Source organism: Rhinolophus sinicus, chromosome X (genome assembly GCF_036562045.2).
Source record: "Rhinolophus sinicus isolate RSC01 chromosome X, ASM3656204v1, whole genome shotgun sequence".
Taxonomy (NCBI): domain Eukaryota; kingdom Metazoa; phylum Chordata; class Mammalia; order Chiroptera; family Rhinolophidae; genus Rhinolophus; species Rhinolophus sinicus.
In genome coordinates, this window is record NC_133768.1 from 40,440,695 (window position 1) to 40,466,157 (window position 25,463).

At 42.1% G+C, this 25,463-nt stretch overlaps 1 protein-coding gene across 1 annotated transcript; it reads left to right on the forward strand.

The window, feature by feature from the left end:
* Positions 1–15,722: 15,722 nt before the first annotated feature.
* Positions 15,723–25,191, forward strand: AKAP4 (A-kinase anchoring protein 4). The gene is made up of 6 exons (XM_074323599.1): positions 15,723–15,740; positions 17,516–17,611; positions 18,665–18,715; positions 19,259–19,360; positions 21,824–23,947; positions 25,036–25,191. Exons 2-6 carry the CDS (start codon positions 17,516–17,518, stop codon positions 25,189–25,191), a joined length of 2,529 nt encoding a protein of 842 aa, XP_074179700.1. The 5' UTR covers positions 15,723–15,740.
* Positions 25,192–25,463: the final 272 nt, after the last annotated feature.

Here is a 25,463-nt window from a genome sequence, read left to right on the forward strand (position 1 = left end):
GATTCAATGCAATCCCCATCAAAATCCCAATGGCATATTTTAAAGAAATAGAACAAAAAATCATCAGATTTGTTTGGAAAAACAAAAGACCCCGAATAGCCAAAGCAATCTTAAGAAAAAAGAACAATAATGGAGGTATCACATTTCCTGACTTTGGCTTGTACTACAGGGCTACAATAATCAAAACAGCATGGTACTGGCAGAAAAACAGACACACAGACCAATGGAATACAATTGAGAACCCAGAAATAAAACCACATAAATACGGACAGATAATTTTTGACAAAGAAACTGAAAACATACAATGGAGCAAAGACAGCCTCTTCAATAAATAGTGCTGGGAGAATTGGATAGCCACGTGCAAAAGAATGAAACTGGACCGCTATTTGTCACCATGTACCAAAATTAATTCAAAATGGAACAGACTTAAGCATAAGACCTGAGACAGTAAACTGCGTAGAAGAAAACATAGGTACTAACTTTATGGACCTTGGGTTCAAAAGCATTTCATGAATTTTACTCCAAATGCAAGGGAAGTAAAAGCTAAAATAAACGAATGGGACTATATGAATCTTAAAAGCTTCTTCACAGCAAAAGAGACCATCGACAAAATGAAGAGGCAACCAACTGAGTGGGAGAAGATTTTTGTAAACAGTGCCTACAATAAGGGGCTAATATCCAGAATATACAAGGAACTCATGAAACTCAACTACAAAAAAACAAACAGCCCAATTGAAAAATGGGCAGACGACCTGCAGAGACATTTCTCTAAAGAGGTCATACAAATGGCAAATAGACATATGAAAAAATGCTCAACATCACTAATCATCAGAGAAATGCAAATCAAAACCACAATGAGATATCACCTCACCCCAGTCAGAATGGCTATCATCAACAAGACAAATAGTAACAAGTGTTGGAGAGGCTGTGGAGAAAAAGGAACCCTCATACACTGTTGGTGGGAATGCAGACTGGTGCAGCCGTTATGGAAGGCAGTGTGGAGGTTCCTCAAAAAATTACGAATAGAATTGCCATATGACCCAGCAATCCCTCTCCTGGGTAACTACCCCAAAAACCTGAAAACATTTAGAGATAAAGACACGTGTGCTCCAATGTTCATTGCAGCTTTGTTTACGGTGGCCAAGACATGGAAACAACCAAAATGTCCTTCGATAGATGAATGGATAAAGAAGTTGTGGTATATATACACAATGGAATACTATTCGGCGGTAAGAAAAGATGATATAGGAACATTTGTGACAACATGGATGGATCTTGAGAGTATAATGCTAAGGGAAATAAGTCAGACAGAGAAAGCAGAGAACCATGTGATTTCACTGATATGTGGTATATAAACCAAAAACAACAATAGAACAAGACAAACAAATGAGAAACAAAAACTCATAGACACAGACAATAGTTTAGTGGTTACCAGAGGGTAAGGGGGGTGGGGGGTGGGAGATGAGGGTAAGGGGGATCGAATATATGGTGATGGAAGGAGAACTGACTCTGGGTGGTGAATACACAATGGGATTTATAGATGAAGTAATACAGAATTGTACACCTGAAATCTATGTGATTTTACTAACAATTGTCACCCCAATAAATTTAAAAAAAATTAGTGAATGTTATTCTATCTAAATTATATGTCAATAAAGTTTGTTTTAAAACATAGTTAAACTTAATAAATACCTGTAGGAAACAACAAATTTCCCTTCCACCCTTCACAAGTTTCTTTGCTCTTCTACCTCTCTAGAAAGTCTCTCTGTAATTTAGCAAGTCTTTCTGACTTTGGGCCCTGAGCCACCCTTAACCTGTAGCCCTTCTTCCGACTCCTTCCGCTTGTCTGTGGTGGCCCAGTGCAGGACCTTGGAAGCTCCTCTTTAGGAAATCTTCCCTCCCACATTCCAGCTACATATCCAAGGTGACGATGTTTCTAGCTCAACTCCTCCTTGTCATGAAAGTCTCCTCCTCAGGAAAGCCTGCCTTCGCCATCCGATCTCCCACAGTTACTCTTCATTACATCACCCTGTTTTACTTTCATCATGCCAATCGATATATCCTTTTTAAAAAATATATATTTTTATTAGTTTCAGGTGTACAAAGCAATGTATAATAATAGACATCTAAACCCCTCATAAAGTGATAACACACCCCCCAAGCTACTACCCCTCTGACATCGCATATGGCTGTTACAATACCATCTAGTATCTTCCCTATGTTGTACTCCACATCCCGTGACTATATAGACCTATATAGTTAGTTATAGTTGACATTCAATATTATTCTACTTCAGCTTCAGGTGTATAGCACAGTGGTCAGGCCTCTACACAGACTAGGACGTGATCCCCCCGATAAGTCCAGTGCTCATCGGGTACCTTACATGATCTTTACAACATTACTGACTATATTCCGCATTCTGCATTAACTATCAATTTGTTTTTCTTAATTCCTTCCCCTTTCACCCATCCTTAAACCCCTCCCATTAAAGACGTCCCTCTAAGTTTCCTTGTAATACTGGTTTGGTGGTGATGAACTCCTTCATCTGTTTCTTGTCTGGGAAGCTGGTTATCTGTCCTTCAATTCTAAATGACAGACTTGTTGGTTTGAGTAATCTTGGTTGTATGTCGTTGCTTTTCATCACTTGGAATATTTCCCGCAAGAAAACTTCCCTAACCTGGTGAAGGAAATGGACATACAAGCCCAGGAAGCACAGAGAGTCCCAAACAAGATGAACCCAAAGAGGCCCACACCAAGACACATCATAATTAAAATGCCAAAAGTTAAATACAAAGAGAGAATCCTAAAGGCAGCAAGAGATGTATCCCTTTTATTATTATTTACTTGCTACTATATCCTCCCAGAATGGTAACTGCAAGAGCACAGTGATCTGTCCCCTTTTTATCATGAGCGCCCAGCTCAGCACTGGGCTGAGTCATTCAATAAATGTTTATTGGATGAATAATGATATACCTTTTTCAGTGTTCCGTGGGAGGAAAAAATAACATGAAATGGGAAATCAGAAAATTTCTCATTCACCACAGCCACTTAATATCACTTAATCCCTTCATATAGCCAAGTGTCAATTTCCTCATCTCAAAAATTGGGATGCTAATCAATACCTTTCATATCTACCTTGCTGGAGGTGTTGTGCAGATCAAAGAGGAAAACAAGGTGAAAATATGCCTACATGTGCCCATTAAACCTTCAATGTAAAATAATACTAATAATACTAATACTATCTAACATTTACTGAGCTTTTACTATGTGGCAGTGATTCTTCTAAGTGCTTTTCACTATTATGCCCTTGAATGCTCCCAATAACCCTACGAGAGTAGGTATTAATACTATCGCATTTTGCAGATGAAGCAACTGAGGTCCAGAGAAGCTGAGTAACCTGTTCAAGTTCCCACAGTTAGGAAGAGGTAGAGTTGGGATTCAAACACAGAGAGCTGTGGCTCCAAAGCTCCCACTCTGTACTCCTTCACAGAACACAAGGAACCTGTCCATAATGTCATACGTCAGGGTAAGTCCTGGCCTAGTGCAGGTAATGTAGACAGAATGGAGTAGGTGCATCTAGGAGGCAATGGAACCTCTGGAGTGGGGTGGATGGTTGGCTGGCAGGAATCTAGGCTCATGGATAGGCACAGGTTTCCAAAGGGGATTGCAGGCATAGGCCATGGCCCAGAAGAAGGCTAAAAGTTAGCCCAAGGCAGCAAGCACCTCAACAAGCAAGCAGACACAGCTCCTAGGATTCACGGAGCAGGCAATGTCCCCAAGATAAGGAGAGTTGATGATCAAAATGCATCCCTGGTGGGAAAACTGGTAATTCCCATCTGCTCCCAGTGCCCAGAGTCACTACCTGTCATGTACGGTGGTATACGGGGTAGCTTCTGGGTCTCTACTCCCGCTCCCCACATAAGAACGCAGGACACGGTGAGGCCAAAAAGGAACACCCACAGAGCCATAGATAGGGGAGTCATACCACTATATTCTCGCTGGAGGCTGGGTTGGAGACACAGGAAGCAGGAGCCACATAATCCGCAACCCGCCGCCTACTTGTCTCTGCCATCCAACCTCACTTGATAGCTGCACTCCGCCATGCTATCTGTAATCCGCTCTTCCTAGCTCAGCCACCTTCTTCTTGCTAGCCCCCATTTGGTGCTACTGTAGCCACAGCAGTTATATTAGTGGCCAATGTCTCACTGGTTACAGCTGACGACCAACTAGCCACAGCTGATGGCCATGCAATCACAGTTGAGGGCCATTTACTACCTGAGCCAGCACCTTTCCACATGAGGCCAAGAGCCTGGAAACTGCACTCCTGGTTCTGTCCCCACACTCCACACCTACAGGGTCACGCCTCACTATCTACGCGACAAGCGTCTTCCACATGGGGCCCTGTGCGAGGAGCCTGGAGGTCAATGCAATATCCTGGATACACCCAGGCACTCTGGGCACAGCCAGGGCTCTCAGGGCACACACCAGTTCTTCTGGGCACAGCCAGACTTCCTGGGCTTCTTAGGGTACCACCAATCTCCCTGGGCACAGCCAAGACATATCAGGGCACTGCCACTCTCTCTGGGCACAGCCAGACTTCCAGGACTCAGCCAGGGCTCTCAGGGCACTGCCACTCTCTGTGGGCACAGCCAGACATCCTGGGCTCAGCCAGGGCTCTCAGGGCACTGCCACTCTCTCTGGGCCTCTCAGGGTACCGTGCTGGAACAACAGCGACTCACAGTCAAGGTGCTTACATATTCTCAATGGCGGCCAGTCAAGACACAAAAGCAAACATCCGCCAGTTCCACTCCATGGTGGTATGTTCCCAAACAGTCAAGTGGTCCATTAAATTAGGGATGTAAGGCAATTCCCCATAGTCCATAGTCATTCGCCAGGGCTGTCCTGGGGGTGAGGGACGACCTTGACCTCACCCGCATCTCCCATGGAGGACTCAGCAAGCGTTTCCTTCTGGGATGACAAGTCCTGCATCTGGGCTGCCTCAGCATGAACTTCCCAGCAATAGGGCCACAAAAACCTTTGCTTTCTCCGGCCTATGCTGGTTCGGGAACCGGCCATGTCTTCCCATCCCTCCACTGTGGTCCAGCTCTCCAGCAGCTACTCCTCCTGGTCTTCCTGAGACTGAGTCTTCATATGTACAAACTGCTCCACTGCCCTTCAGAGAATTTTGGCCGGCACCGTATCCTGGCGACTACGCCATTTGTCAAGCGGGATGGCCTGCAGGGTCTCTACTCCCGCGCCCCACATAAGAACGCAGGAAATGGTGAGGCCAAAAAGGAACACCCATGGAGCCATAGGTAGGGGAGTCATACCACTATATTCTCGCTGGCGGCTGGGTTGGAGACACAGGAAGCAAGAGCCACAGGATCCGCAATCTGCTGTTCACTTGTCTCTGCCAACCAACCTCACTTGCTAACTGCAATCCGCTCTTGCTAGCTCAGCCACCATCTTCTTGCTAGCCCCCCATTTTCTGCTAGCACATCCACGGAAGTTATATTAGTGACCAATGGCTCACTGGTTACAGCTGATGGCCATCCAATCACAGTTGATGGCCATTTACTACCTGAGCCAGCACTGTTCCATGAGAGGCCAAGAGCCTGGAAACTGCACTCCTGGCTGTGTCCCCACACTTCCTTTACAAATTTTGGCCTCTCCCCGGTGCGTGGGTCCATTCTTCGGCTTCATGAGACACGATCCTGGCCATCACCCATAAACTACTAGCAGATCCAACATTGTTTAAATCATTTGGGGACTCAAGGAAAATGAGCACTCCTCCTTCCGAAGTGCTCATTGCTTGCTTTTGGTTCTCAGTAAATATGCCAACAGAATAATTTTCTAGGTTTTACATTTACTCAATCAGCTCCTTGGTTCCTCAAAAATTAAACCCCAAAACTGAATTTGTCTAATAGTTAAGTCACCTTTTGTATTGTTGAACTGCTAGAGTTCGTGTGCTTTCCTCGGTATCAGCTATGGGCCAATATAAGGAAGCTTAGCCTAATATTTCCCCCTAACTGGCAGGGAATTCTAACGGTTCCGGCCCACTGTTACATCCCTGATCAAGAGGCTCAGATCCTAGAGAAGGCCAGGAATTTGTTTAAATGTCTTTAACAGCCAAGACAGAAAAATGAGGAATAAAGGAACAGTGAGACCACAGGATGAGACCAGAGACAGGCCAGACTTCTGCCCACAGGTATAGACAACCCAAGGCTGAAGCCACCTCAGGGCACTCCAAAAGCCCCAGAGAGAAAGCACCAGATAAAAAAGCCTCGTCTGGATATACAAGCCCAGATCACTGGATTCCTAATCCTCCAAAACAGCCGTGCCCCCTACACAGACAGAAGGGCACTACAGGAGAGAGTACCCCTTGTTCTGAAGGGAGCAAGGACCAACTCCCTCCCCCAAACTGGGCATCATTACTATTGGCCCTGAAGTTCCCAGCGGATCCCAAGATATTCTCATCACTGGGGGTAAAACGGCAGGTGACCATGACATGACATATAAGCCTATTAATTTCCTAGTTGATATAGAAGCCATTTATTCTGTCTCAACCACTCATTCTGGACCTTTCTCCTCCGAAAACTGCTTTGGTTGTAAAGATAAAGACAGCACCCATATTTGGCCTCAGTTTACTCAATCTGTTTCTTCTCATTGGTCTATAACTTAAGGAAATGTAAAACAAATTAAACTTAAAAAAGATTCTGAAACATTTAAGAAAAGAACTAGACCTCATAGCATGCGGCTGGCCAGCTTGGCCACAGGCCATAACTACAGCTGCCCCCCTGTTCCCAAAGCCACCAAGCTCACCATGAGGCAAGACTTAACAGTTTTTGCCCCACACCACATTCAAGGGCCTTCAAACGCTAATAAGAGTCCCAGGCTCACTGATAGCCGCCTCCTTGGGCATCAGGCCCTCTCATAAAAGGCCTGTAACCCAAATACGGACCCGCACCACCCTTAATCCTGCCACCTTCCTCCCAGAGATGGAGGAAGGATTAACTGCCAATAAATTGTAATACAGACCTATGCTGCCGCCAGAACATTTCTACGACAAACACCCCTAGACAACCCAGATTGGCGCTCCTCACTGATGACAGTTCTTTGATACAAAATAACATACCGAAGACTAAATAGTCAAATAGCTCACTCAATGACAAAATCCCCAAACGCCATCTCACAGGCTATCCAAGCTATGAGACAAGAGTTAGGCTAGGTCAGAGAAACAGGTCTCAAACAGAGCTGGCATGGATGATCTACTTTTCAAACACAATCAAGGGTGTAAAAAGTTTAAAGGGTTATGCTGTTTCAATCTCTCTGATAATTCACAGTTAATTAAAGAATAACTTCCACAAATTCATGACCCATTTTCCAATATTAAACTAAACACAAGATTCTTCAGCTTAGATATTTTCTTCCTAGCTTCCCAGTTTAACAGGACTTAAAGAAAATTTTCTCGTTTCTCTTTCATTCATTATTATAGATATGACCTCATGCTGCTGCCTACAATGCATCTCAGCTTACAGACTACCCACTGGCCTACAAGACAACATCCTCACCTGGACTTGTTCATCTACCGGGGACCCTTGGATAGGCCTCTGGACAAGCCCTAACTGCCGGTCTCTCTGCCATGCCCCCGGTCAGCCTGAAGCAGCCATCGCGGGCGTCGCCCCTATCCCCTAGCAGCAGTTAGGGTTTCCTCTTCAGAGGGGGTTTGAGACAGGTTAGCTGGCGTGTCCTGTCGCTAGGTAGACAGGGAGGTCCCTGGTGGAATAAACAAAGCAGCCATATTCTGACCCTCCAGGTTTTGACATCACTCCTTTGTTCCATGACAAAATTCAACAACACCTTGAGATTAATCGTAAAAGTCCTTTTGGCCTGACAAACGGAGCCGATCTGACAGATAAGTGTGGGTTATTTTGCTAATTCCTTCAGGATGGGCAAGCAGAGCAAACATGGTAGACGAATTTCATTAGAAGGAGCCAGATCCCTTCTTCAAACAGCTCCCCTTCCCCAAACAGGCAAGGGAAGGTATAAAAGTAAGAGCTTTTGCCTCAGTCATGGGGCACCCCTATTCGGGACTCCCTCCTGCTCGGCAGCTCTGAAAGTTTCCTTTCAGTAAACCATCCTCTTTGTAAAACTCTTTGCCTCTCCTGGATCCGTGTTTCCATTCTGTGGTCTCATGAGGCACAGTCCCGGCACTCACTCACATACAAGTGCCCTACATCAGTTGGGGACTCACAGGGACATATGCCTCCTTTATGTCTTTGTCATTTAGGGGATTTGGTAAGACATTTCCCAGGCCCAGATCACAGTTTCACCCTTCTGGGCTAGGAGAGATAGAGGTGCTTTCGTTTTGTTTTTTGTTTTTTAATTTATTTTTAAATTTATTGGGGTGACAATTGTTAGCAAAATTACACAGATTTCAGGTGTACAATTCAGTATTGCATCATCTATAAATCCCATTGTGTATTCACCACCCAGAGTCAGTTCTCCTTCCATCACCATATATTTGATCCCACTTACCCTCATCTCCCACCCCCCACCCCCTTACCCTCTGGTAACCACTAAACTATTGTCTGTGTCTATGAGTTTCTGTTTCTCATTTGTTTGTCTTGTTCTTTTGTTGTTTTTGGTTTATATACCACATATCAGTGAAATCACATGGTTCTCTGCTTTTTCTGTCTGACTTATTTCGCTCAGCATTACACTCTCAAGATCCATCCATGTTGTCACAAATGTTCCTATATCATGTTTTCTTACCTCCAAATAGTATTCCATTGTGTATATATACCACAACTTCTTTATCCATTCATCTATCGAAGGACATTTTGGTTGTTTCCATGTCTTGGCCACCGTAAACAAAGCTGCAATGAACATTGGAGCACACGTGTCTTTATGGATAAATGTTTTCAGATTTTTTGGGTAGATACCCAGGAGAGGGATTGCTGGGTCATATGGCAATTCTATTCGTAATTTTTTGAGGAACCTCCACACTGCCTTCCATAACGGCTGCACCAGTCTGCATTCCCACCAACAGTGTATGAGGGTTCCTTTTTCTCCACAGCCTCTCCAACACTTGTTACTATTTGTCTTGTTGATGATAGCCATTCTGACTGGGGTGAGGTGATATCTCATTGTGGTTTTGATTTGCATTTCTCTGATGATTAGTGATGTTGAGCATTTTTTCATATGTCTATTTGCCATTTGTATGTCCTCTTTGGAGAAATGTCTCTTCAAGTCCTCTGCCCATTTTTCAATTGGGTTGTTTGTTTTTTGTTGTTGAGTTGCATGAGTTCCTTGTATATTCTGGATATTAGCCCTTATCGGAGGCACTGTTTGCAAAAATCTTCTCCCATTCAGTTGGTGGCCTCTTTATTTTGTCAATGGTTTCTTTTGCTGTGCAGAAGCTTTTAAGTTTCATATAGTCCCATTCGTTTATTTTAGCTTTTACTTCCATTGCCTTTGGAGTCAAATTCATAAAATGCTCTTTGAACCCAAGGTCCATAAGTTTAGTACCTATGTTTTCTTCTATGCAGTTTATTGTGTCAGGTCTTATGCTTAAGTCTTTGATCCATTTTGAATTAATTTTGGTACATGGTGACAAATAGCAGTCCAGTTTCATTCTTTTGCACGTGGCTATCCAATTCTCCCAGCACCATTTATTGAAGAGGCTGTCTTTCCTCCATTGTATGTTTTTGCTTCTTTGTCAAAAATTATCTGTCCATATTTATGTGGTTTTATTTCGGGGTTCTCAATTCTATTCCATTGGTATATGTGTCTGTTTTTCTGCCAATACCATGCTGTTTTGATTATTGTAGCCCTGTAGTACAAGCCGAAGTCAGGAGGTGTGATACCTCCATTATTGTTCTTTTTCCTTAAGATTGCTTTGGCTATTCGGGGTCTTTTGTGGTTCCAAACAAATCTGATGATTTTTTGTTCTATTTCCTTAAAATATGCCATTGGGATTTTGATGGGGATTGCATTGAATCTGTATATTGCTTTGGGTAATATGGCCATTTTAACTATGTTGATTCTTCCAATCCATGAGCACGGAATGTCTTTCCATTTCTTTGTGTCTTCTTCAATTTCTTTCAAAAATGTCTTATAGTTTTCAGCATATAGGTCTTTCACATCCTTGGTTAAGTTTATTCCTAGGTATTTTATTCTTTTTGCTGCAATTGCAAAAGGAATTGTTTTTTGTATTTCTTTTTCTGAGATTTCATTGTTAGTATATAGGAAAGCAATGGACTTTTATACATTGATTTTGTAGCCAGCAACTTTACTGTATTCGTTGATTGTTTCTGATAGCTTTTTGGTGGAGTCTTTAGGGTTTTCTATATACAGCATCAAGTCATCTGCAAAGAGTGACAATTTGACTTCTTCATTCCCATTTGGATGCCTTTTATTCCTTTCTCTTTCCTAGTTGCTCTGGCAAAGACTTCCAACACTATGTTGAAAAGCAGAGGTGATAGGGGAAAGCCCTGTCGTGTTCCTGAACATAGAGCAAAGGGCTTCACTTTTTCACATTAATTATGAGACTAGCAGAGGGCTTGTCATATATGGCCTTTATTATGTTAAGGTACTTTCCTTCTATACCCATTTTATTAAGTGTTTTAATCATAAATGGATGTTGTATCTTGTCAAATGCTTTTTCTGCATCAATTGATATAATCATATGATTTTTGTCCTTTATTTTGTTTATGTGATGTATCACATTGATGGATTTGCGATGTTGAACCATCCTTGTGCCCCGAGGATGAACCCCACTTGGTCGTGATGAATAATCCTTTTAATGCATTGTTGTATTCGATTTGCTAGAATTTTATTTAGGATTTTTGCATCTGTATTCATCAGAGATATTGGTCTGTAGTTTTCTTTTTTTGTGTTATCCTTACCAGGTTTTGGTATCAGGGTAATGTTGGCCTCATAAAATGAGTTAGGGAGTACTGTCTCTTCTTCAATTTTTTGGAAGAGTTTGAGCAGGAGTGGTATTAGATCCTCTTTGAAGGTTTGGTAGAATTCACTAGTGAAGCCATCTGGTCCCGGACTTTTGCTTTTGGGAAGGTTTTGGATGACTGATTGAATTTCCTTACTGGTGATCGGTCTGTTTAGATTTTCAAGTTCTTCATGGTTCAGCCTAGGAAGGCTATATGTTTCTAAGAACTTGTCCATTTCTTCTAGGTTGTTGAATTTGGTGGCATATAGACCTTCATAGTATTCTTGGATGATCCTTTGTATTTCTGTGGTGTCCGTGATAACTTCCCGTTTTTCATTTCTGATTTTGTTAATCAGTGTCTTCTCTTTGTCTTAGTGAGTCTAGCCAAGGGTTTGTCAATTTTGTTAATCTTTTCAAAGAACCAGCTCTTTGTCACATTAATTTTTTCTATTGTCTTTTTGTTCTCTATTTCATTTAGTTCTGCTCTAATTTTTGTTATTTCCTTTCTTCTGCTGACCTTGGGTTTCACTTGTTCTTCTTTTTCTAGTTCTTTAAGGTGTAACATGAGGTTATTTATTTGGGAGTTTTCTTGTTTCTTGAGATAGGCCTGTAATGAGATAAATTTCCCTCTTAAAACTGCTTTCGCTGCATCCAAATATTTTGGTAGGATGTATTTTCATTGTCATTTGTTTCTACATATCTTTTGATGTCTCCTCTAACTTCTTCTTTGACCCAGTCCTTCTTTAAAAGTATGTTGTTTAATCTCCATGTATTTGTGTTTTTTCCAGCTTTCTTTTTAGTTGCTATCCAATTTCAAAGCCTTGTGATCAGAGAATATGCTTGGTATGATTTCAATCTTCTTAAATTTGTTGAGACTGATTTTATGTCCCAATATATGGTCTATCCTTGAGAATGTTCCGTGTACACTAGAAAAGAATGTATAGTCTGATGTTTTAGGATGAAGTGCTCTATAAATGTCAATTATGTCCATTTCATCTAATGTGTCATTTAGGGCTACTATTTCGTTATTTATTTTCTGTTTGGATGATCTATCCATAGCTGTCAATGATGTATTTAAGTCCCCTAGTATAATTGTGTTTTGGTCAATTTCTCCCTTTAGTTCTGTTAGTAGTTGCTTGGTATATTTCGGTGCTCCCTGATTGGGGGCATAAATATTGATGACTGTTATGTCTTCTTGTTGTACAGTACCCTTCACCATTATGAAATGTCCATCTTTGTCTCTTGTTATCTTTTTCACCTTGAAGTCTGTTTCATCTGATATCATTATGGCTACACCTGATTTTCTCTGGGTACCATTTGCATGGAGTGTCAATTTCAACCCTTTCACTTTGAGTCTATGCTTGTCCTTGTAGCTGAGATGTGTCTCTTGGAGACAGCATATGGTTGGGTTTAGTTTTTGATCCAATCTGCTACTCTGTGCCTTTTTATTGGTGAGTTCAGTCCATTTACATTTAGGGTGATTATTGATATGTGAGGATTTCCTGTCATTCTATCTTTAGTTTTCTGGTAAGGCTGTGTCTCCATTGTTTCTTTGCCTTTTTGTTGTTGTCTATTATTTCTGTGTGGTGGTATTCTATGATGTTTCCCTCTGTTTCTTCTTTTATTACAGTATATATTTCAGTTCTGGATTTTTTTGAGTGGTTACCCTTAAGTTTATGTAAAAGAAAGTTTGATATTTAGAGTATTCCATTTTCTTCAGCACGCTTACTTTCTCCATTCCCATATTCCGGTTCAGGCCTTTACTCTCCCCCTTTTGAGTTTTGGTTGCCACAAATTGTCCCTGTTGATGGTGGTCGAATAGCCTCCTTTAGTATTTCTTGTAGTGCAGGTCATGTATTAGAAAATTCCCTCAGCTTCTGTATGTCTGGAAAGGTCTTTATTCCTCCTTCATATCTAAAGGATATCTTTGCTGGATATATTATTCTTGGCTCATAATTTCTCTCTTTCAATAGTTTGAATATTTGGTTCCACTCCCTCCTGGCTTGTAGAGTTTCTGCTGAAAAATCTGATGATAATCTAATGGGCTTTCCTTTGTAAGTTACCGTCTTCTTTTCCCTGGCTGCCTTGAGGATTCTTTTCTTTGTCGTTGATTTTAGACAGCTTCAATACAATGTGCCTTGGAGAAGGCCTGTTGGGATTGAGGTAACTAGGTGTTCTATTTGCTTCTTGGATTCGAGGGTCCAGTTCTGTCCACAAGTTTGGGAAGTTCTCATCGACAATTTGTTTGAATATATTCTCTGTTCCCTTCTCTCTTTCTTCTCCTTCTGGTATGCCCATTATTCTTATATTGCTCTTTCTGATGGAGTCAGAAAGTTCTTGTAGAGTTCTTTCATTTCTTTTAAGTCTCAAGTCTCTTTCTTCTTCCATCTGTGTCATTTCCAGGTTTCTATCTTCGATGTCACTGATTCTTTCCTCCATCTGGTCAACTCTACTACCTAAGCTGGTTATTTCCTTCTTAATTTCTTCTATTGAGTTCTTAATCTCCAGAAATTCTATTTGGTTCTTTTTCAAAATTTCAATCTCTTTCGTAAAATGCTCATGCTGTTCTTTGATTGTGTTTCTGAGTTCGTTTAACTGCCTATCTGTGTTTTCTTGCATCTCGTTGAGTTTTTTCAGAACTGCAATCTTGAATTCTCTGTCATTTAAGTCACATATTTCTGTATCTTTAAGTTCCTTTTCTGGAGACTTTTCACTTTCTTTCTGAGCTATCTTTTTGCCTTGGTTATTCATGGCAATTACTGATTTACTATTTCTCTTCCTAGACATCTACAGGAGTGGCTTTGCAACAGGTAGATAGGAAGAGGTCTTTCTTTTTTTTTCCAGTAGTTGTTGGTATAATGTTTTAGTTTTTCTCCGACTGCAGCCTATTTTTCTTCTCCCACACGGTAGTGCTGTTTTCACTGCACTATTCCAGCTTCTCGCAAATTGGGGGATTCCCTGGGAGAAGGGCTTCTCCTCTGTTAATAGTTCGTCTAGGTCACAGGGCGCAGTGTCCCAGTGGGTATGTGGAGAGCTTTAGATGTTCCAAAGCTCTCCAGCTCCAGATTCAGAGCCTGAGTGTTTCAGCAATTCTGTTGACTCCTGCAGGGATCCGCCCAGATAGGTGGGGTCAGGGGCGGGGTGAGTTGTGAGAGGTGGCCCAGAGCAATGGTGGCGACCACCACCACAGCCGGTCCTGCTTCCACAGCTCCCTCCCCTTCGCTGGAACTAGTTGGGTTGAGAATTTGTGTCTGCGGTCCACAGATCTCAGAACAGCAAATATTCTATTCTTTTGATCTTACACTGCTACTGTTCTTTTTGTATCACTGGGAAGGTGGGGGCGGGGCAAGCTCTGGGAGGGTAGAGCAGGGGCGGCTAGTCTCAGTGCCTAAGGCTTCCCGTCTCTGCTCGGCAGTGAGGGCTTAAACCACCATTTTCAGCCTTCTTCCCTCAGTCTTTTCTCTGAGGTCTCTGCCGTGAGCGTTGGGTTCAGCCGTGTTATATGCTGCCCCCTCAGCCCTGTGGGAAGTGGAGCCCTAGGAGTCCGAGTTCTTCCCTCTCCCACAGCTGCGGTAGTTCCGGGATGCTGTGAGCTCGGAGCACTGAGCTAGGTCTGCGTCCTGCATGGCTCCGTCTCCACACTTCTCCTTTTCCTCCTCCCCCGCTCATGCGATTCGTCACCTATAGGTGACTTCGGTAGTGGGCCTGTTCGTCATGCCTGTCTGCTGTACAGGGAATCCTTTGTGGAATTATTGTTGTTCGATTCACTGTAAATTCCAGGGAAGCTTTACAGAGGCTCACCTCATGCCACCATTTTCATGACATCTGCGTAATGGCTAATCTTCAATGGAATACTGTAGCCAGCAATGCAGCACTGGCTATAAAGGAAAATAGTAAGGAGGGGCTCAAGTTCTTTTATGCTTTGAGGAGTCCCTGAAAGGCTGACCCTGATCCTTGTTTTAGAGCTTGCTGGACCACTTAGAAACCTAGAATCCTGTTGCCCAGAATCCTGCTGTCACTGCTGCCTATAGAAACAGCAATGTCATAAAGTAAAAAGTTTGGGTACCATTACGCAGCCATAAAGAAGAAAGAAATCTTACCATTTGCAACAACATGGATGGACCTAGAGAACATTATGCTAAGTGAAATGTCAGACAGAGAAAGACAAATACCATATGATCTCACTTATATGCACAATCTAAAGAAAATAATAAGTGAATGAACTAATCAGAAACAGTTTTGGAGACAGAGGAAAAACTGAGGGTTGCTAGATTTGAGGGGGGGGTGGGGATAACGAGGAAGATGAGGGGATTAGAGAACAGTCGGTAACCACAAGATGGCCACGGGGTTTTGAAAATTAATTTTGGGAATGTAATCAATAATGTTGTAAAGATTTTGTAGGGTATCAGATGGACACGTGTCCCATTTGGGAGACAGTGGAAATGGCTCTGTGCGATGTCAGAGGGATAGTGGATGGGGGAGGGGGTTCACACAGTGTGAGGGCTATAAATGACAAACGTGTAAGTATTACTTTGTCTTGTGCACCTGAAACTAATAAAAAAATGTTGATATTAAACCTATCCAACAACTGTAAGATTATAACAAAAATTATAACCAGTTAAAAAAAAAAAAAAGTTCAGGTACCAGCTAGGGGTCAAAGCTTTAGGAGAGTATGGAGAGTTAAGAAGCAACATCTTCGGTCAGACTGGAAGGGTCATCACAGCATCCAAACTCACAAGAAAAAATCATTCCAAGGTCCTACGAAATAGCGTACTCTGATACTACAAAGGTAGGGGCATCTTCTGACTTCGTTTGAACTAACTAGGAGGGTGCCTTGATAGTGAGGTAAACTCACAGAGGCTGGTAAGACAGCCTCTAACTTTCTATTCAATTTGTTTTATTCAGGACATCCAGAAAGGACTTTGATTAACGTTTGTTTGTTTCCACATAAATCCAAAGGTGTCTTGCAACATAACTCTGAATCTCTAGTGGGAAACCAAAAGAGAAATAAGCTAAGGTGTGAAAATTAATGCTGTGGGTTTTTTTTAAGGTTTAGGTGCACAAAACAAATTAATACTTAGACGTTTATCATTTATATCCCTCACACTGTGTCAACCCTCCTCCCCCCCATCCACTAACCCTCTGACATCGCAAACAGGCAATATATTTCCAGTGTCTCTATTCCTAATGCTGCACTCCGCTTCTTGTAAGTATATACATATGTGTGTGTGTGTGTGTGTGTATATATATATATATATATATATATATATATATATATATATATATATTTGACATTCATTATTGTTAATTTTGGGAATGTAATCAATAATGTTGTAAAGATTTGGTAGGATATCCGATGGACAGTAGTCTCATTAGGGAGACCACTTCAGGGAAGATGTAGATGCCTGATCATGGCACTGTACACCTGAACCTGAACAATAAATTAATACTGTTGTGTTCGCAAAGGCTGGTGGCAATTCCGTATGTGAAAAATACAGACCTCTACCAGACTGGTAACTAATATGATTAGATAGTTTTGGAAGTTTCAAGGGGTTGTTAGCTGGACAAAATGTGAAAGAAATATGTGTACCCTACTAAAAAGAATAGAAAAAAGGTTGTTACACAGCAGACAGCCTGATGTGCTTTTGATGTGAGGGGTTACTGAGTTTGCCAGCCTGCCACACCTTTGCTGCGGTTGCTATAGTTTCGGGGATTGTGACCCAACTAACTCTGATGTCATACCCCAGGGTCATAAGCAGCAGGGAAAAGCCTTGGCCCCTCAGTCTCTGCCCAGCTGCTGACGGGGGTGGAAGCCAGCTGCGGGTGCCCAAGAACTTGGCACTGCCCAAATCCATCTAAAGGGGCACATCTCCCTTCTTGGTGGCACATTTTCAGCCAAAAGTCAACTCTAACTTCGTGATTAAGGTAATGATTTTATCAATTTCTTTTTTTTTTTTTACTGTTCTTTGAGGGCTATTTATTCACTCTACTGGTATTGACTTTAGTGTTTTTCCAGTGGTCCTATGTGATAACGGTTACAGCTATTTGCTTAATTTCACTTCGTTTAATATAACGAGAAAGACTGGTTGAACTGGGGTTAGCCAAAATTCAGTAAAAGGGGGTGAGGTGAGCTCGATTCTTTGAAGGTACCCGAGAGCGGGTAAAGAAAGTGGAGCTAGGTAAGATTTAGTTAATGGGGTTGGGTGGAAGTAAATCACCGCATTTCATTTCGACAGTCTCTAGACCTCCTTTTAAATTTGCTTCTCAGCATGCCGTTTTTCCTGATTGGTATTCTCCCAAGTCAATACGATAGTCCCATGGTCCCACACTTGGCGTGGGGAGTCTAAATTAAAGGAAACTACAGACGATGCTAAAAGATAATGATCCTGATCATCAAGTTCGAGCTTTTCAGAGCGTCCTTTCCTCATTGCTCACCCCACCTAGTCTACACCTGTGTGAAACACACAGATGGCTTTCAGGAAGCCCTCCAGAGATTCTTACCCCAACAGAGCCAGTTTCTAAAATCCATAGAAACCAGCTATTCAGATTACTTTCTCTTTCCAGATGTCTGAAAATATTGACTGGTTACACAGCCACACAGACGTGTGCAAGGTGGATCTCTATAGCCCGAAAGAACAGAAAGAACAGGACCGTAAAGTGGTAAGATGCAAAATGACTCCTACTACGGGGTAGAAAGGATTGGCGTATGAATACAGATATCCTGGAACCCGGGATAGACTAATGGAGGGTGATAGTGTCATTTCTCCAAGCAACAAAGATCAATACACTCTGTGAGGGACCAGCATGTTGATGTGTCACTCAGGGACAAATCAAGAGAGGGGCAGGAGGAGGAGTGATGTCAAGTAGCTGGGGAGGGGGACAAGGTGGGCGGAGCCTCAGGGGAGGGAGGAGTGGTGGTTGCCTAGTTACCAGCCTCTATTACCTAACCTCGGACATCGTAATGACATCACCTACTATCGGTTAGTTGCGCTGAAGTGGGACTCCCCCAGGAGGGCAAAATACTTCCTGTTTCCCAAATTTCCAGAGATTTGCATACAATTCATATGTTTTAAATCACGTTCAAGTACCACTCATATTGTTATTTATTTAATTTGTGTTTCAGCAGTGATTTTCAAATTGTCTTACATTTAAAAATTACCATCACCTTAAACAACATTACTCATAATATCACAGGTTTGATGTTCTAGTATGAATTTTTCACAGAAAGCAATTTAAAAATGCACCTATTAAACACAGTAATGGTTTTCCAGCTACCAGTTAAAGTTTCTATAGCATCATCAATAGAAAATATACCACATTTGGGGCACACTAGTGTAGCAGAAAGTGCTCTAAACTGGGAGCCAGGGGAATCGAGTTCTAATACAGCTCCACCTTTGAGTTTGTGTCAGATGGGCAAGTCACCTCTCTTCTCAGTTTTCTCAATAAATGCGGATATTGTATTCTGGGTCTCTCTGACAGGTAGGTATTGTCATCCAGGAAACACAGTAATGCTAAGATTCTGTCTGCCTAATAAGACTTATTGCGTACTCACTGTGTCCAGGTACTATACTAAAAGCTTTACACGCACTATCTCAATGAATCCTCACAAGAACCCTATACGGTAGGTGCTATTCTCATCTCCCAGAAAGATCTCATCTCCCTACAGTCTTTTCTCTAGAATTTTCTAAATTTTATCCTCCTAATTTGATGCAGATATGTTTTATTGATGTGTCCACCCTGAATGTGGAAGGGAAAGATTCCGAGGTATGTATTTTCTGCTCCCCTCAGAGTTGGAATGGGTGGGAAACTGCTGAGAGGGTTATCAGTGACAGCATAAAGAAAGGGAAAGGCTGTGGCAGAGGGGGGAAAGGTGGAGGGGACTCCGGTGGATCGCTATTATTCTTGTGAGGCCAGGATCCCTGGTTGAGAATTTACTGGCATTCTTGAGACCAAATCTCATTTTAGAAGCCACTTAAGTTGCTGGTAGGCCTGAAAGGATTAAAGCATGGAAGATAGCCTGTCAGAACAGTGAAAAAAACTGACCAAAAGGTCAAAGACTAATGGAATATGATTCCTAAACGGATGGCTTTGTGACTACCTCCTGGAGGGAAGAATGTAGTAATTTGTGCAGAGGAAAATATCTCGTTCTTTAAAGACTGGCTAGCATTACAAGCCTACTTCTCCAAAAGGAAAAGAGATAATAAGAGACATGACATTCATGCTTTGAAGCGGTAGCAGGGTGAGGGGCCAGCTTGGTGAAGTTTCAAAAAGCAACTATTCATAAGCCTCTCATCTCTCAATCCATAGGATGCTGGTGGTTCTGGTTCAGGAGGTAACGTCATCCTGGAGAAGCTGAAAGAAAAAGAAATTATTTTGATCAAGGATACCGAGAAGCAAGACCGCTCTAAGGTATGCTTAGCCTCTGAGTCAGCCTTTTCTAATTCCCAGAGCCCTGTGATGATTCTGAGGACTCTGTTTCAGAGACAGTAAGAGTACTATTGTCAGACAGGCCAATAAATTTGCATAGTATGACATTGTAGAGAACACAGGCTGAAGTTCAGAGTCAAGGTAAGCTCAACACCCAGGTACCTAACACTAATCACAGGAGCTCAGAATGCCCTTTCCTGATTTCAGGTACGTATTCCAAAGAGTATCTTTCTATCTTTATCCTAACAAAGACATGGACTTATAAGCAAGACCCTTTGCGGTGTTTTTTGTTGCCTTGTAATGGACTTGTGTGCTCCGTATTGCCCAGCGTCCAATAAGAAAGAACAAGGATATGGAGCAGAGAGAATCCACCATAACCAAGAACGGCAGTTGCCTGGTCCCCACCCTGTTGTCTAAGAGATTACCCAGGCTGTTCTGTAGCATAAAGTTACAAGCAATTAGACTTGCACACCACTGTCACATACAGAATCCTGTTGTTTTTATGAAAATATTCTAAATTATGTTTGTTAAGCTCCTGATTTGGGGTGGGCATTAGAGCATATGACAAGTCACCTTCACCGTCCGATAAGCCTGGAGTGGCTTGTGTTGGAACAGGATATTTGGCTTTAGCCCAAAGGAGTCAAATATTTCTTGTTCTGTGTCCCTATGCTCATGCTATAACCAGAAACAACCTTTGTGGCCCCAGACGTCTTTGGAGTGATGAGAGTGGCCCCAATGGAAGCAAAAACCAATTCTGAAATATTCTTCAAAGATTTTTGGGTTCACATGGGAGGGGTGTGGTAGTGCAGGGGTCAACTCCATTTTGGAGTCTTAAGAAAGGGATAAATTACACCTGATGTTTATTTTTAAAAGAGTAACCCATATTTCCTACACACAAGGCAGCTCTCCTTGATTGTAACTTAAACCCATTTGCACAAAGTTGACTTTATCATGACCTCACATTTCCAGGAGTTCAGTGGAAAGACAGGAGATGAAACAATGGAAAGGATAAAGAGGGCAATGGTACTTAGCACTTAGTAGATTTGTACAATACATACACACATACCCAGACATGGTCATATATACAGTATCTACACATACATTTACACAAAACAACACACACATCAATATGTGCATTTCTATACAGTAACAAAAAATGATTTATACAATGACACACACATGCCTGGTTACATGGGATACTGGCAAATACACACAAGCATTGAGATAACATATAAATATATATAATCATAAAGAACGACTTGCCCTCATATACAAAGGTATATAGAACCGATGCACTGACATGCCCGCATGTGACACATAAACATCCATGTACACATCCATGCACACCATGTATAAACATGCACACATGTTAACACACACCAGTGTTGATCAAATCAGTGACCATAGAGATTCGGGTATAGACATACACACTTATAAATCTACCTCATCTGATGCACACACATACAAACTTAAACAAAGTGATACATATTCACTAACACACGTTTGTATGCATCGATACACACATTGACACAGATACAATGACATCCCTGCTCGTGTATTCACACACACGCAAATACTCAGAACATGTACAACACTGACACACATTCTCAAGCAGTGACATAGCACATAAATATAACAAACTGATACCCAGTTTATTGACATACACAGTCATTATACGATCATCTATTAACACATATTCCTATCTTAACATACATTTATTGATATATTATACATTAATATATTAATGAGTAGGTATGTTAATACATGAAATAATGCTTTACCATATATAAATGCATTTGTAGTTACATGATACATGCCATTGGATTTATATCACAAACATATATGCAGATCAATCAAATTGACACTTCCTTATTTACATATTCAGAGACAGACTGACATACTCATATTTTTACATTCACACACGTACAAAATATACAAACTAACAAGGACATGTTGGTCTATACATTAGACATATACAATCATTATTCATGTTAACACATTACACGTGCTTACAATTAGTCACATATGTGCACTGACATACACATACGCACAGACACACACTAGCACATTTTCACACACCAACAATACAGGCTGACATTCTCACATCTACTGAGATGTTCACACTCATGAATTGTTATACTGTTATACACACACATACATAACAGACACATCCATATTCTTTGGACACATATGGAGATAAGCACACATACGTAAATGAAATTGACAATAATATTGATAACACTTGCATGTAGTTAAGTGTACAATTGGATATACTCCGAGCTTTTGTGGCTACCACTTGTGCTTGAATGTGTATTAATGGATATAATTGTGTGTTACGTTTCCATGTAAATTCTAAAGGCCAAACCCTTAATCTATGCAGTTGAGAAAGCTATATCTTCTAAATAAAATAAGGAAAAGAACTCTTAGTTGTTCTTCTTTTTTCAGATGGAGGGATCTGTATGCCTTTTCAAACAAACTCCCTCTGATCCTCTAAGTGCTCTCAATTGCCTTCTCGATCTCCAGAGGTATGCCCTGGGTTTCCAACATGTACTGAGTCCCACAGCCTCTACCTGTAAATATAAAGTAGGAGAAACAGAGGGCAAACATCACAAATTAGCCTCTGGAAACTGCTGCAGTGTTTATGCCAATCAACTGAACATGGATTACATGGCCAGTGGACCTCAACGCCAACGTCTAGAAATGATAGCACCACAAAACAACAACAATAACCAGAGTCCTTCCACCTCTCTGGCAAAATCTCCTAATACTCAGAGGGCAGAAATCTCCCCTGAGGGAGAACGTTTAATAGATGGCCTTTCCTCCTCAATCAATCAACTATCTTCTTTGGTAATGCAGATGGTCCATAAGGAAGTCAAGAAATTAGAAGATGGAAGCAAATGCTTTCATCATTTAAAGTATCCACCGTCTGCGGACAAAGGGAAAAACAGCCCCCGAAATGCTGTAAGCAAGATTGCTTCTGAAATGGCCCATGATGCTGTGGAAATGACCTCTGCAGAAATGCAGGGCACTGAAGAGGAGTGCCAGGAAGGTGGCCGGAAAACGTTTCTGCATAGTGAATTAATCCACAAGAATAAGAGGGCAGACAGACAGATGTGCCAAAGAGGTAACAAAGAATTGCCGGATTCTATCAGCAAAGGACTCATGGTTTATGCAAATCAGGTAGCATCTGACATGATGCTTTCTGTTATGAGGACTTTGAAAGTGCACACCTCTGGAAAACCAATTCCTGCCTGTGTGGTCCTAAAGAAGGTGCTGTTAAAACACACCAAGGAAATTGTGTCCGATTTGATTGACTCCTGCCTGAGTAATCTACATAATATCACTGGGGTCCTGATGACTGACCCTGACTTTGTCTCAGCTGTCAAGAGGAATTTGTTCAACCACGGAACACAAAATGCTGCAGATATCATGGAGGCCATGCTGAAGCGCTTGGTCACTGCTCTACTCGGTGAGAAGAGGGAGAGAAAATCACACAGTCTGTCATACGCATCTTGGAAAGCGGAGTCCCATGATCCCAAGTGCAAGAACCAAAGTCTCGAATTCTCCACCATGAAAGCTGAGATGAAAGAAGAGGACAAAAACAAAATGAAACCTGATAAATGCAAGTCATTGAGTAATGCTGAAAAAGTTGGTGAACACATCCTCAAGGAGAGCCTGACCACGTGGAACCAAACACAGAGAAACCAAGGCAAGATCGCTGGCAAAGCATGCACCAGTAAGGAAGAGAAGAGAGAAAAGATCAGCCCTTCCACAGACTCATTGGCAAAGGACTTGATTGCTTCTGCCCTTATGTTGATCCAGTATCACCTGACCCAGCAGACCAAGGACAAAGAAGCATTTGAAGAAGACTATCCCGCTTCTACCATGAACTTCATGACTCAGAGTGCCCAATATGAAAAGAGTGGGTGTGGCCAAAGTGCCAAGGCACTTTCAATGAAACACCTAGAATCTCATGGAGCTCCTGGGCCATCTACCTCGCTAAGGGAGACTCAACAGGCAGATTCTCAGAAGTTAGATATGTCAAACATCGTTCTATCACTGATTCAGAAACTGCTTAATGGGGACTCCTTCAACTGTGATGAGCTATCTGACGGTGAGAACAAACATTCTGAGCCCAGGTCAAAAAAAGCAACTTCCATGTCCAAGAGAGGGGAAGAACAATGCCATGAGAATCAAGAAGTTGACTTTAGCAGTGGGCTGAAGCAAATGAGCCGACAATTCATCGATCTGCTGGTAGAATCTGTGATGAAGCTCTGCCTTATCATGGCCGAGTATAACAACAATGGGGAAGCCCTTCCCGACTTGGAAGAAGAAGCAGAGTTGGCAAACAACCCCAATTACCAGGCTGCTGGCCCCAGACGCAGTCATGATGGTGCAATGTCACAGAACTGTCAGTACCCTCCTGGGCTGGAAGTCATTGTCAGTAATCAATGCTCAACAAGTAAGTTGCAGAAGCAGCTCCAAGCTGTCCTACAGTGGATTGCAGCCTCCCAATTTAACGTGCCTATGCTCTATTTCATGGGAGATGATGATGGACAACTGGAGAAGGTAAGTAATGACAGGCACAAGAAGAAAGAGGGTTGGAATGGGCAGGGGGAGGGGCAGGGAGGCAGCATTGTACTTAAAGCGGAAGCGTGGTCCAATTGTTTTTCAAGTTTGCTCTTCACCATGTGCCTTATGAATTACTTTCAATTCATAAAAAGACACTAAAGTGGCAAACCATTAATTAAGTCGTGCTCTGGACACTTGAAGGCCTGCACATTTCAGCCAAGAGAAGGAGAGTAAAATTAGCTCTGCTTTATCATGATCCTTTGGTAAAACTGTTTGGTAAACATTGGAGAGCAATTTTTAAGTCTTATATTTTGAGCTTGAAGGACCCTCCAAGGACTGGAGAGAGAATAAAAGAAAAAGCGAGTTCCTTCCCAAACTCACAGGTTCTACAAGTGCCCCGAGGTTTTTTGTTTGTTTGTTTGTTTCATTTTTTTGCCCTAGGCACCTATCTTGCCACACCCTAGTCCTGGCCCTGCTCCTCCGCCCTTGAAGAGTGATATTCATAGAGATGTGACTTCTCTATGTCTGTCTCTGTCTCTCTCAGCCTCTCTCTCTGCCTCTCTCTCTCTCTCTCTCTCTGTGTCTCTCTGTCTCCCTCTCTCTCTCTCTCTTTCTCTCTCTCTCTCTCTCAGACACACACAGCTTCATTCCTACATTTGATGGGTTCCAGAGAAATAAAATACTGAACCAAATTATTTTCAGTCCAGTACCTGAGCCCAGCTGATCTTCCCTACTTCCAATCTCATACTATTTTTAGGAAGGTTGGGGAATGGCGACCCCTAACCTTGACCTAGCAATCAGCACAGACTAATTGAAGGACCCAGCACCTGGTGAAAGTATTAAGTGAACACAATTGATTCCAGTTTGTTTTTTGAAGCTCAAAAGAAAGTACCTTTGTCATTTTTATCAATGTCATTAGAGGAGAGTCAAGGAAAAACAAAAGTCAGTCCTGGATTTGTGGCAGGTTTTACTCTAACCCTAGAGCCATGCATGGAAAGGTGGGTTGGTGGGTAGTTTACTTTAGCCATCTGGAGCTCTTCTCCAAAAGCATAACATGACTCAAATTCTTTCTGCTCTCTCCACAGCTTCCTGAAGTTTCAGCTAAGGCAGCAGAGAAGGGGTACAGTGTAGGAGACCTCCTTCAAGAGGTCATTAAGTTTGCTAAGGAACGACAACTGGATGAAGCTGTGGGCAACGTGGCTAAAAAACAACTGCTAGACTGGCTGCTCGCTAACCTGTGACCTAACAACACCTTAACACCTCTCCAGTTACTCCCTCACCCCTAGTAACATTCCATCCCAGCTGGGCACCCCCTCCAGTAGGCCGTTGAACAACATGCTCAATTTCCCAATATATCTGAACAGTTGGGCTGTGTAAATAAAGGGTGTCTATAAACTGGGAAGCAACATAAAACATCGTCATTGTTTTCTTGATCACGTATATCTAAGGCAAAAGAAGGGAATGGGTCCCATTTCCAGGACCGGTGATACAGTGTTGGACTTGTGTTCGGATG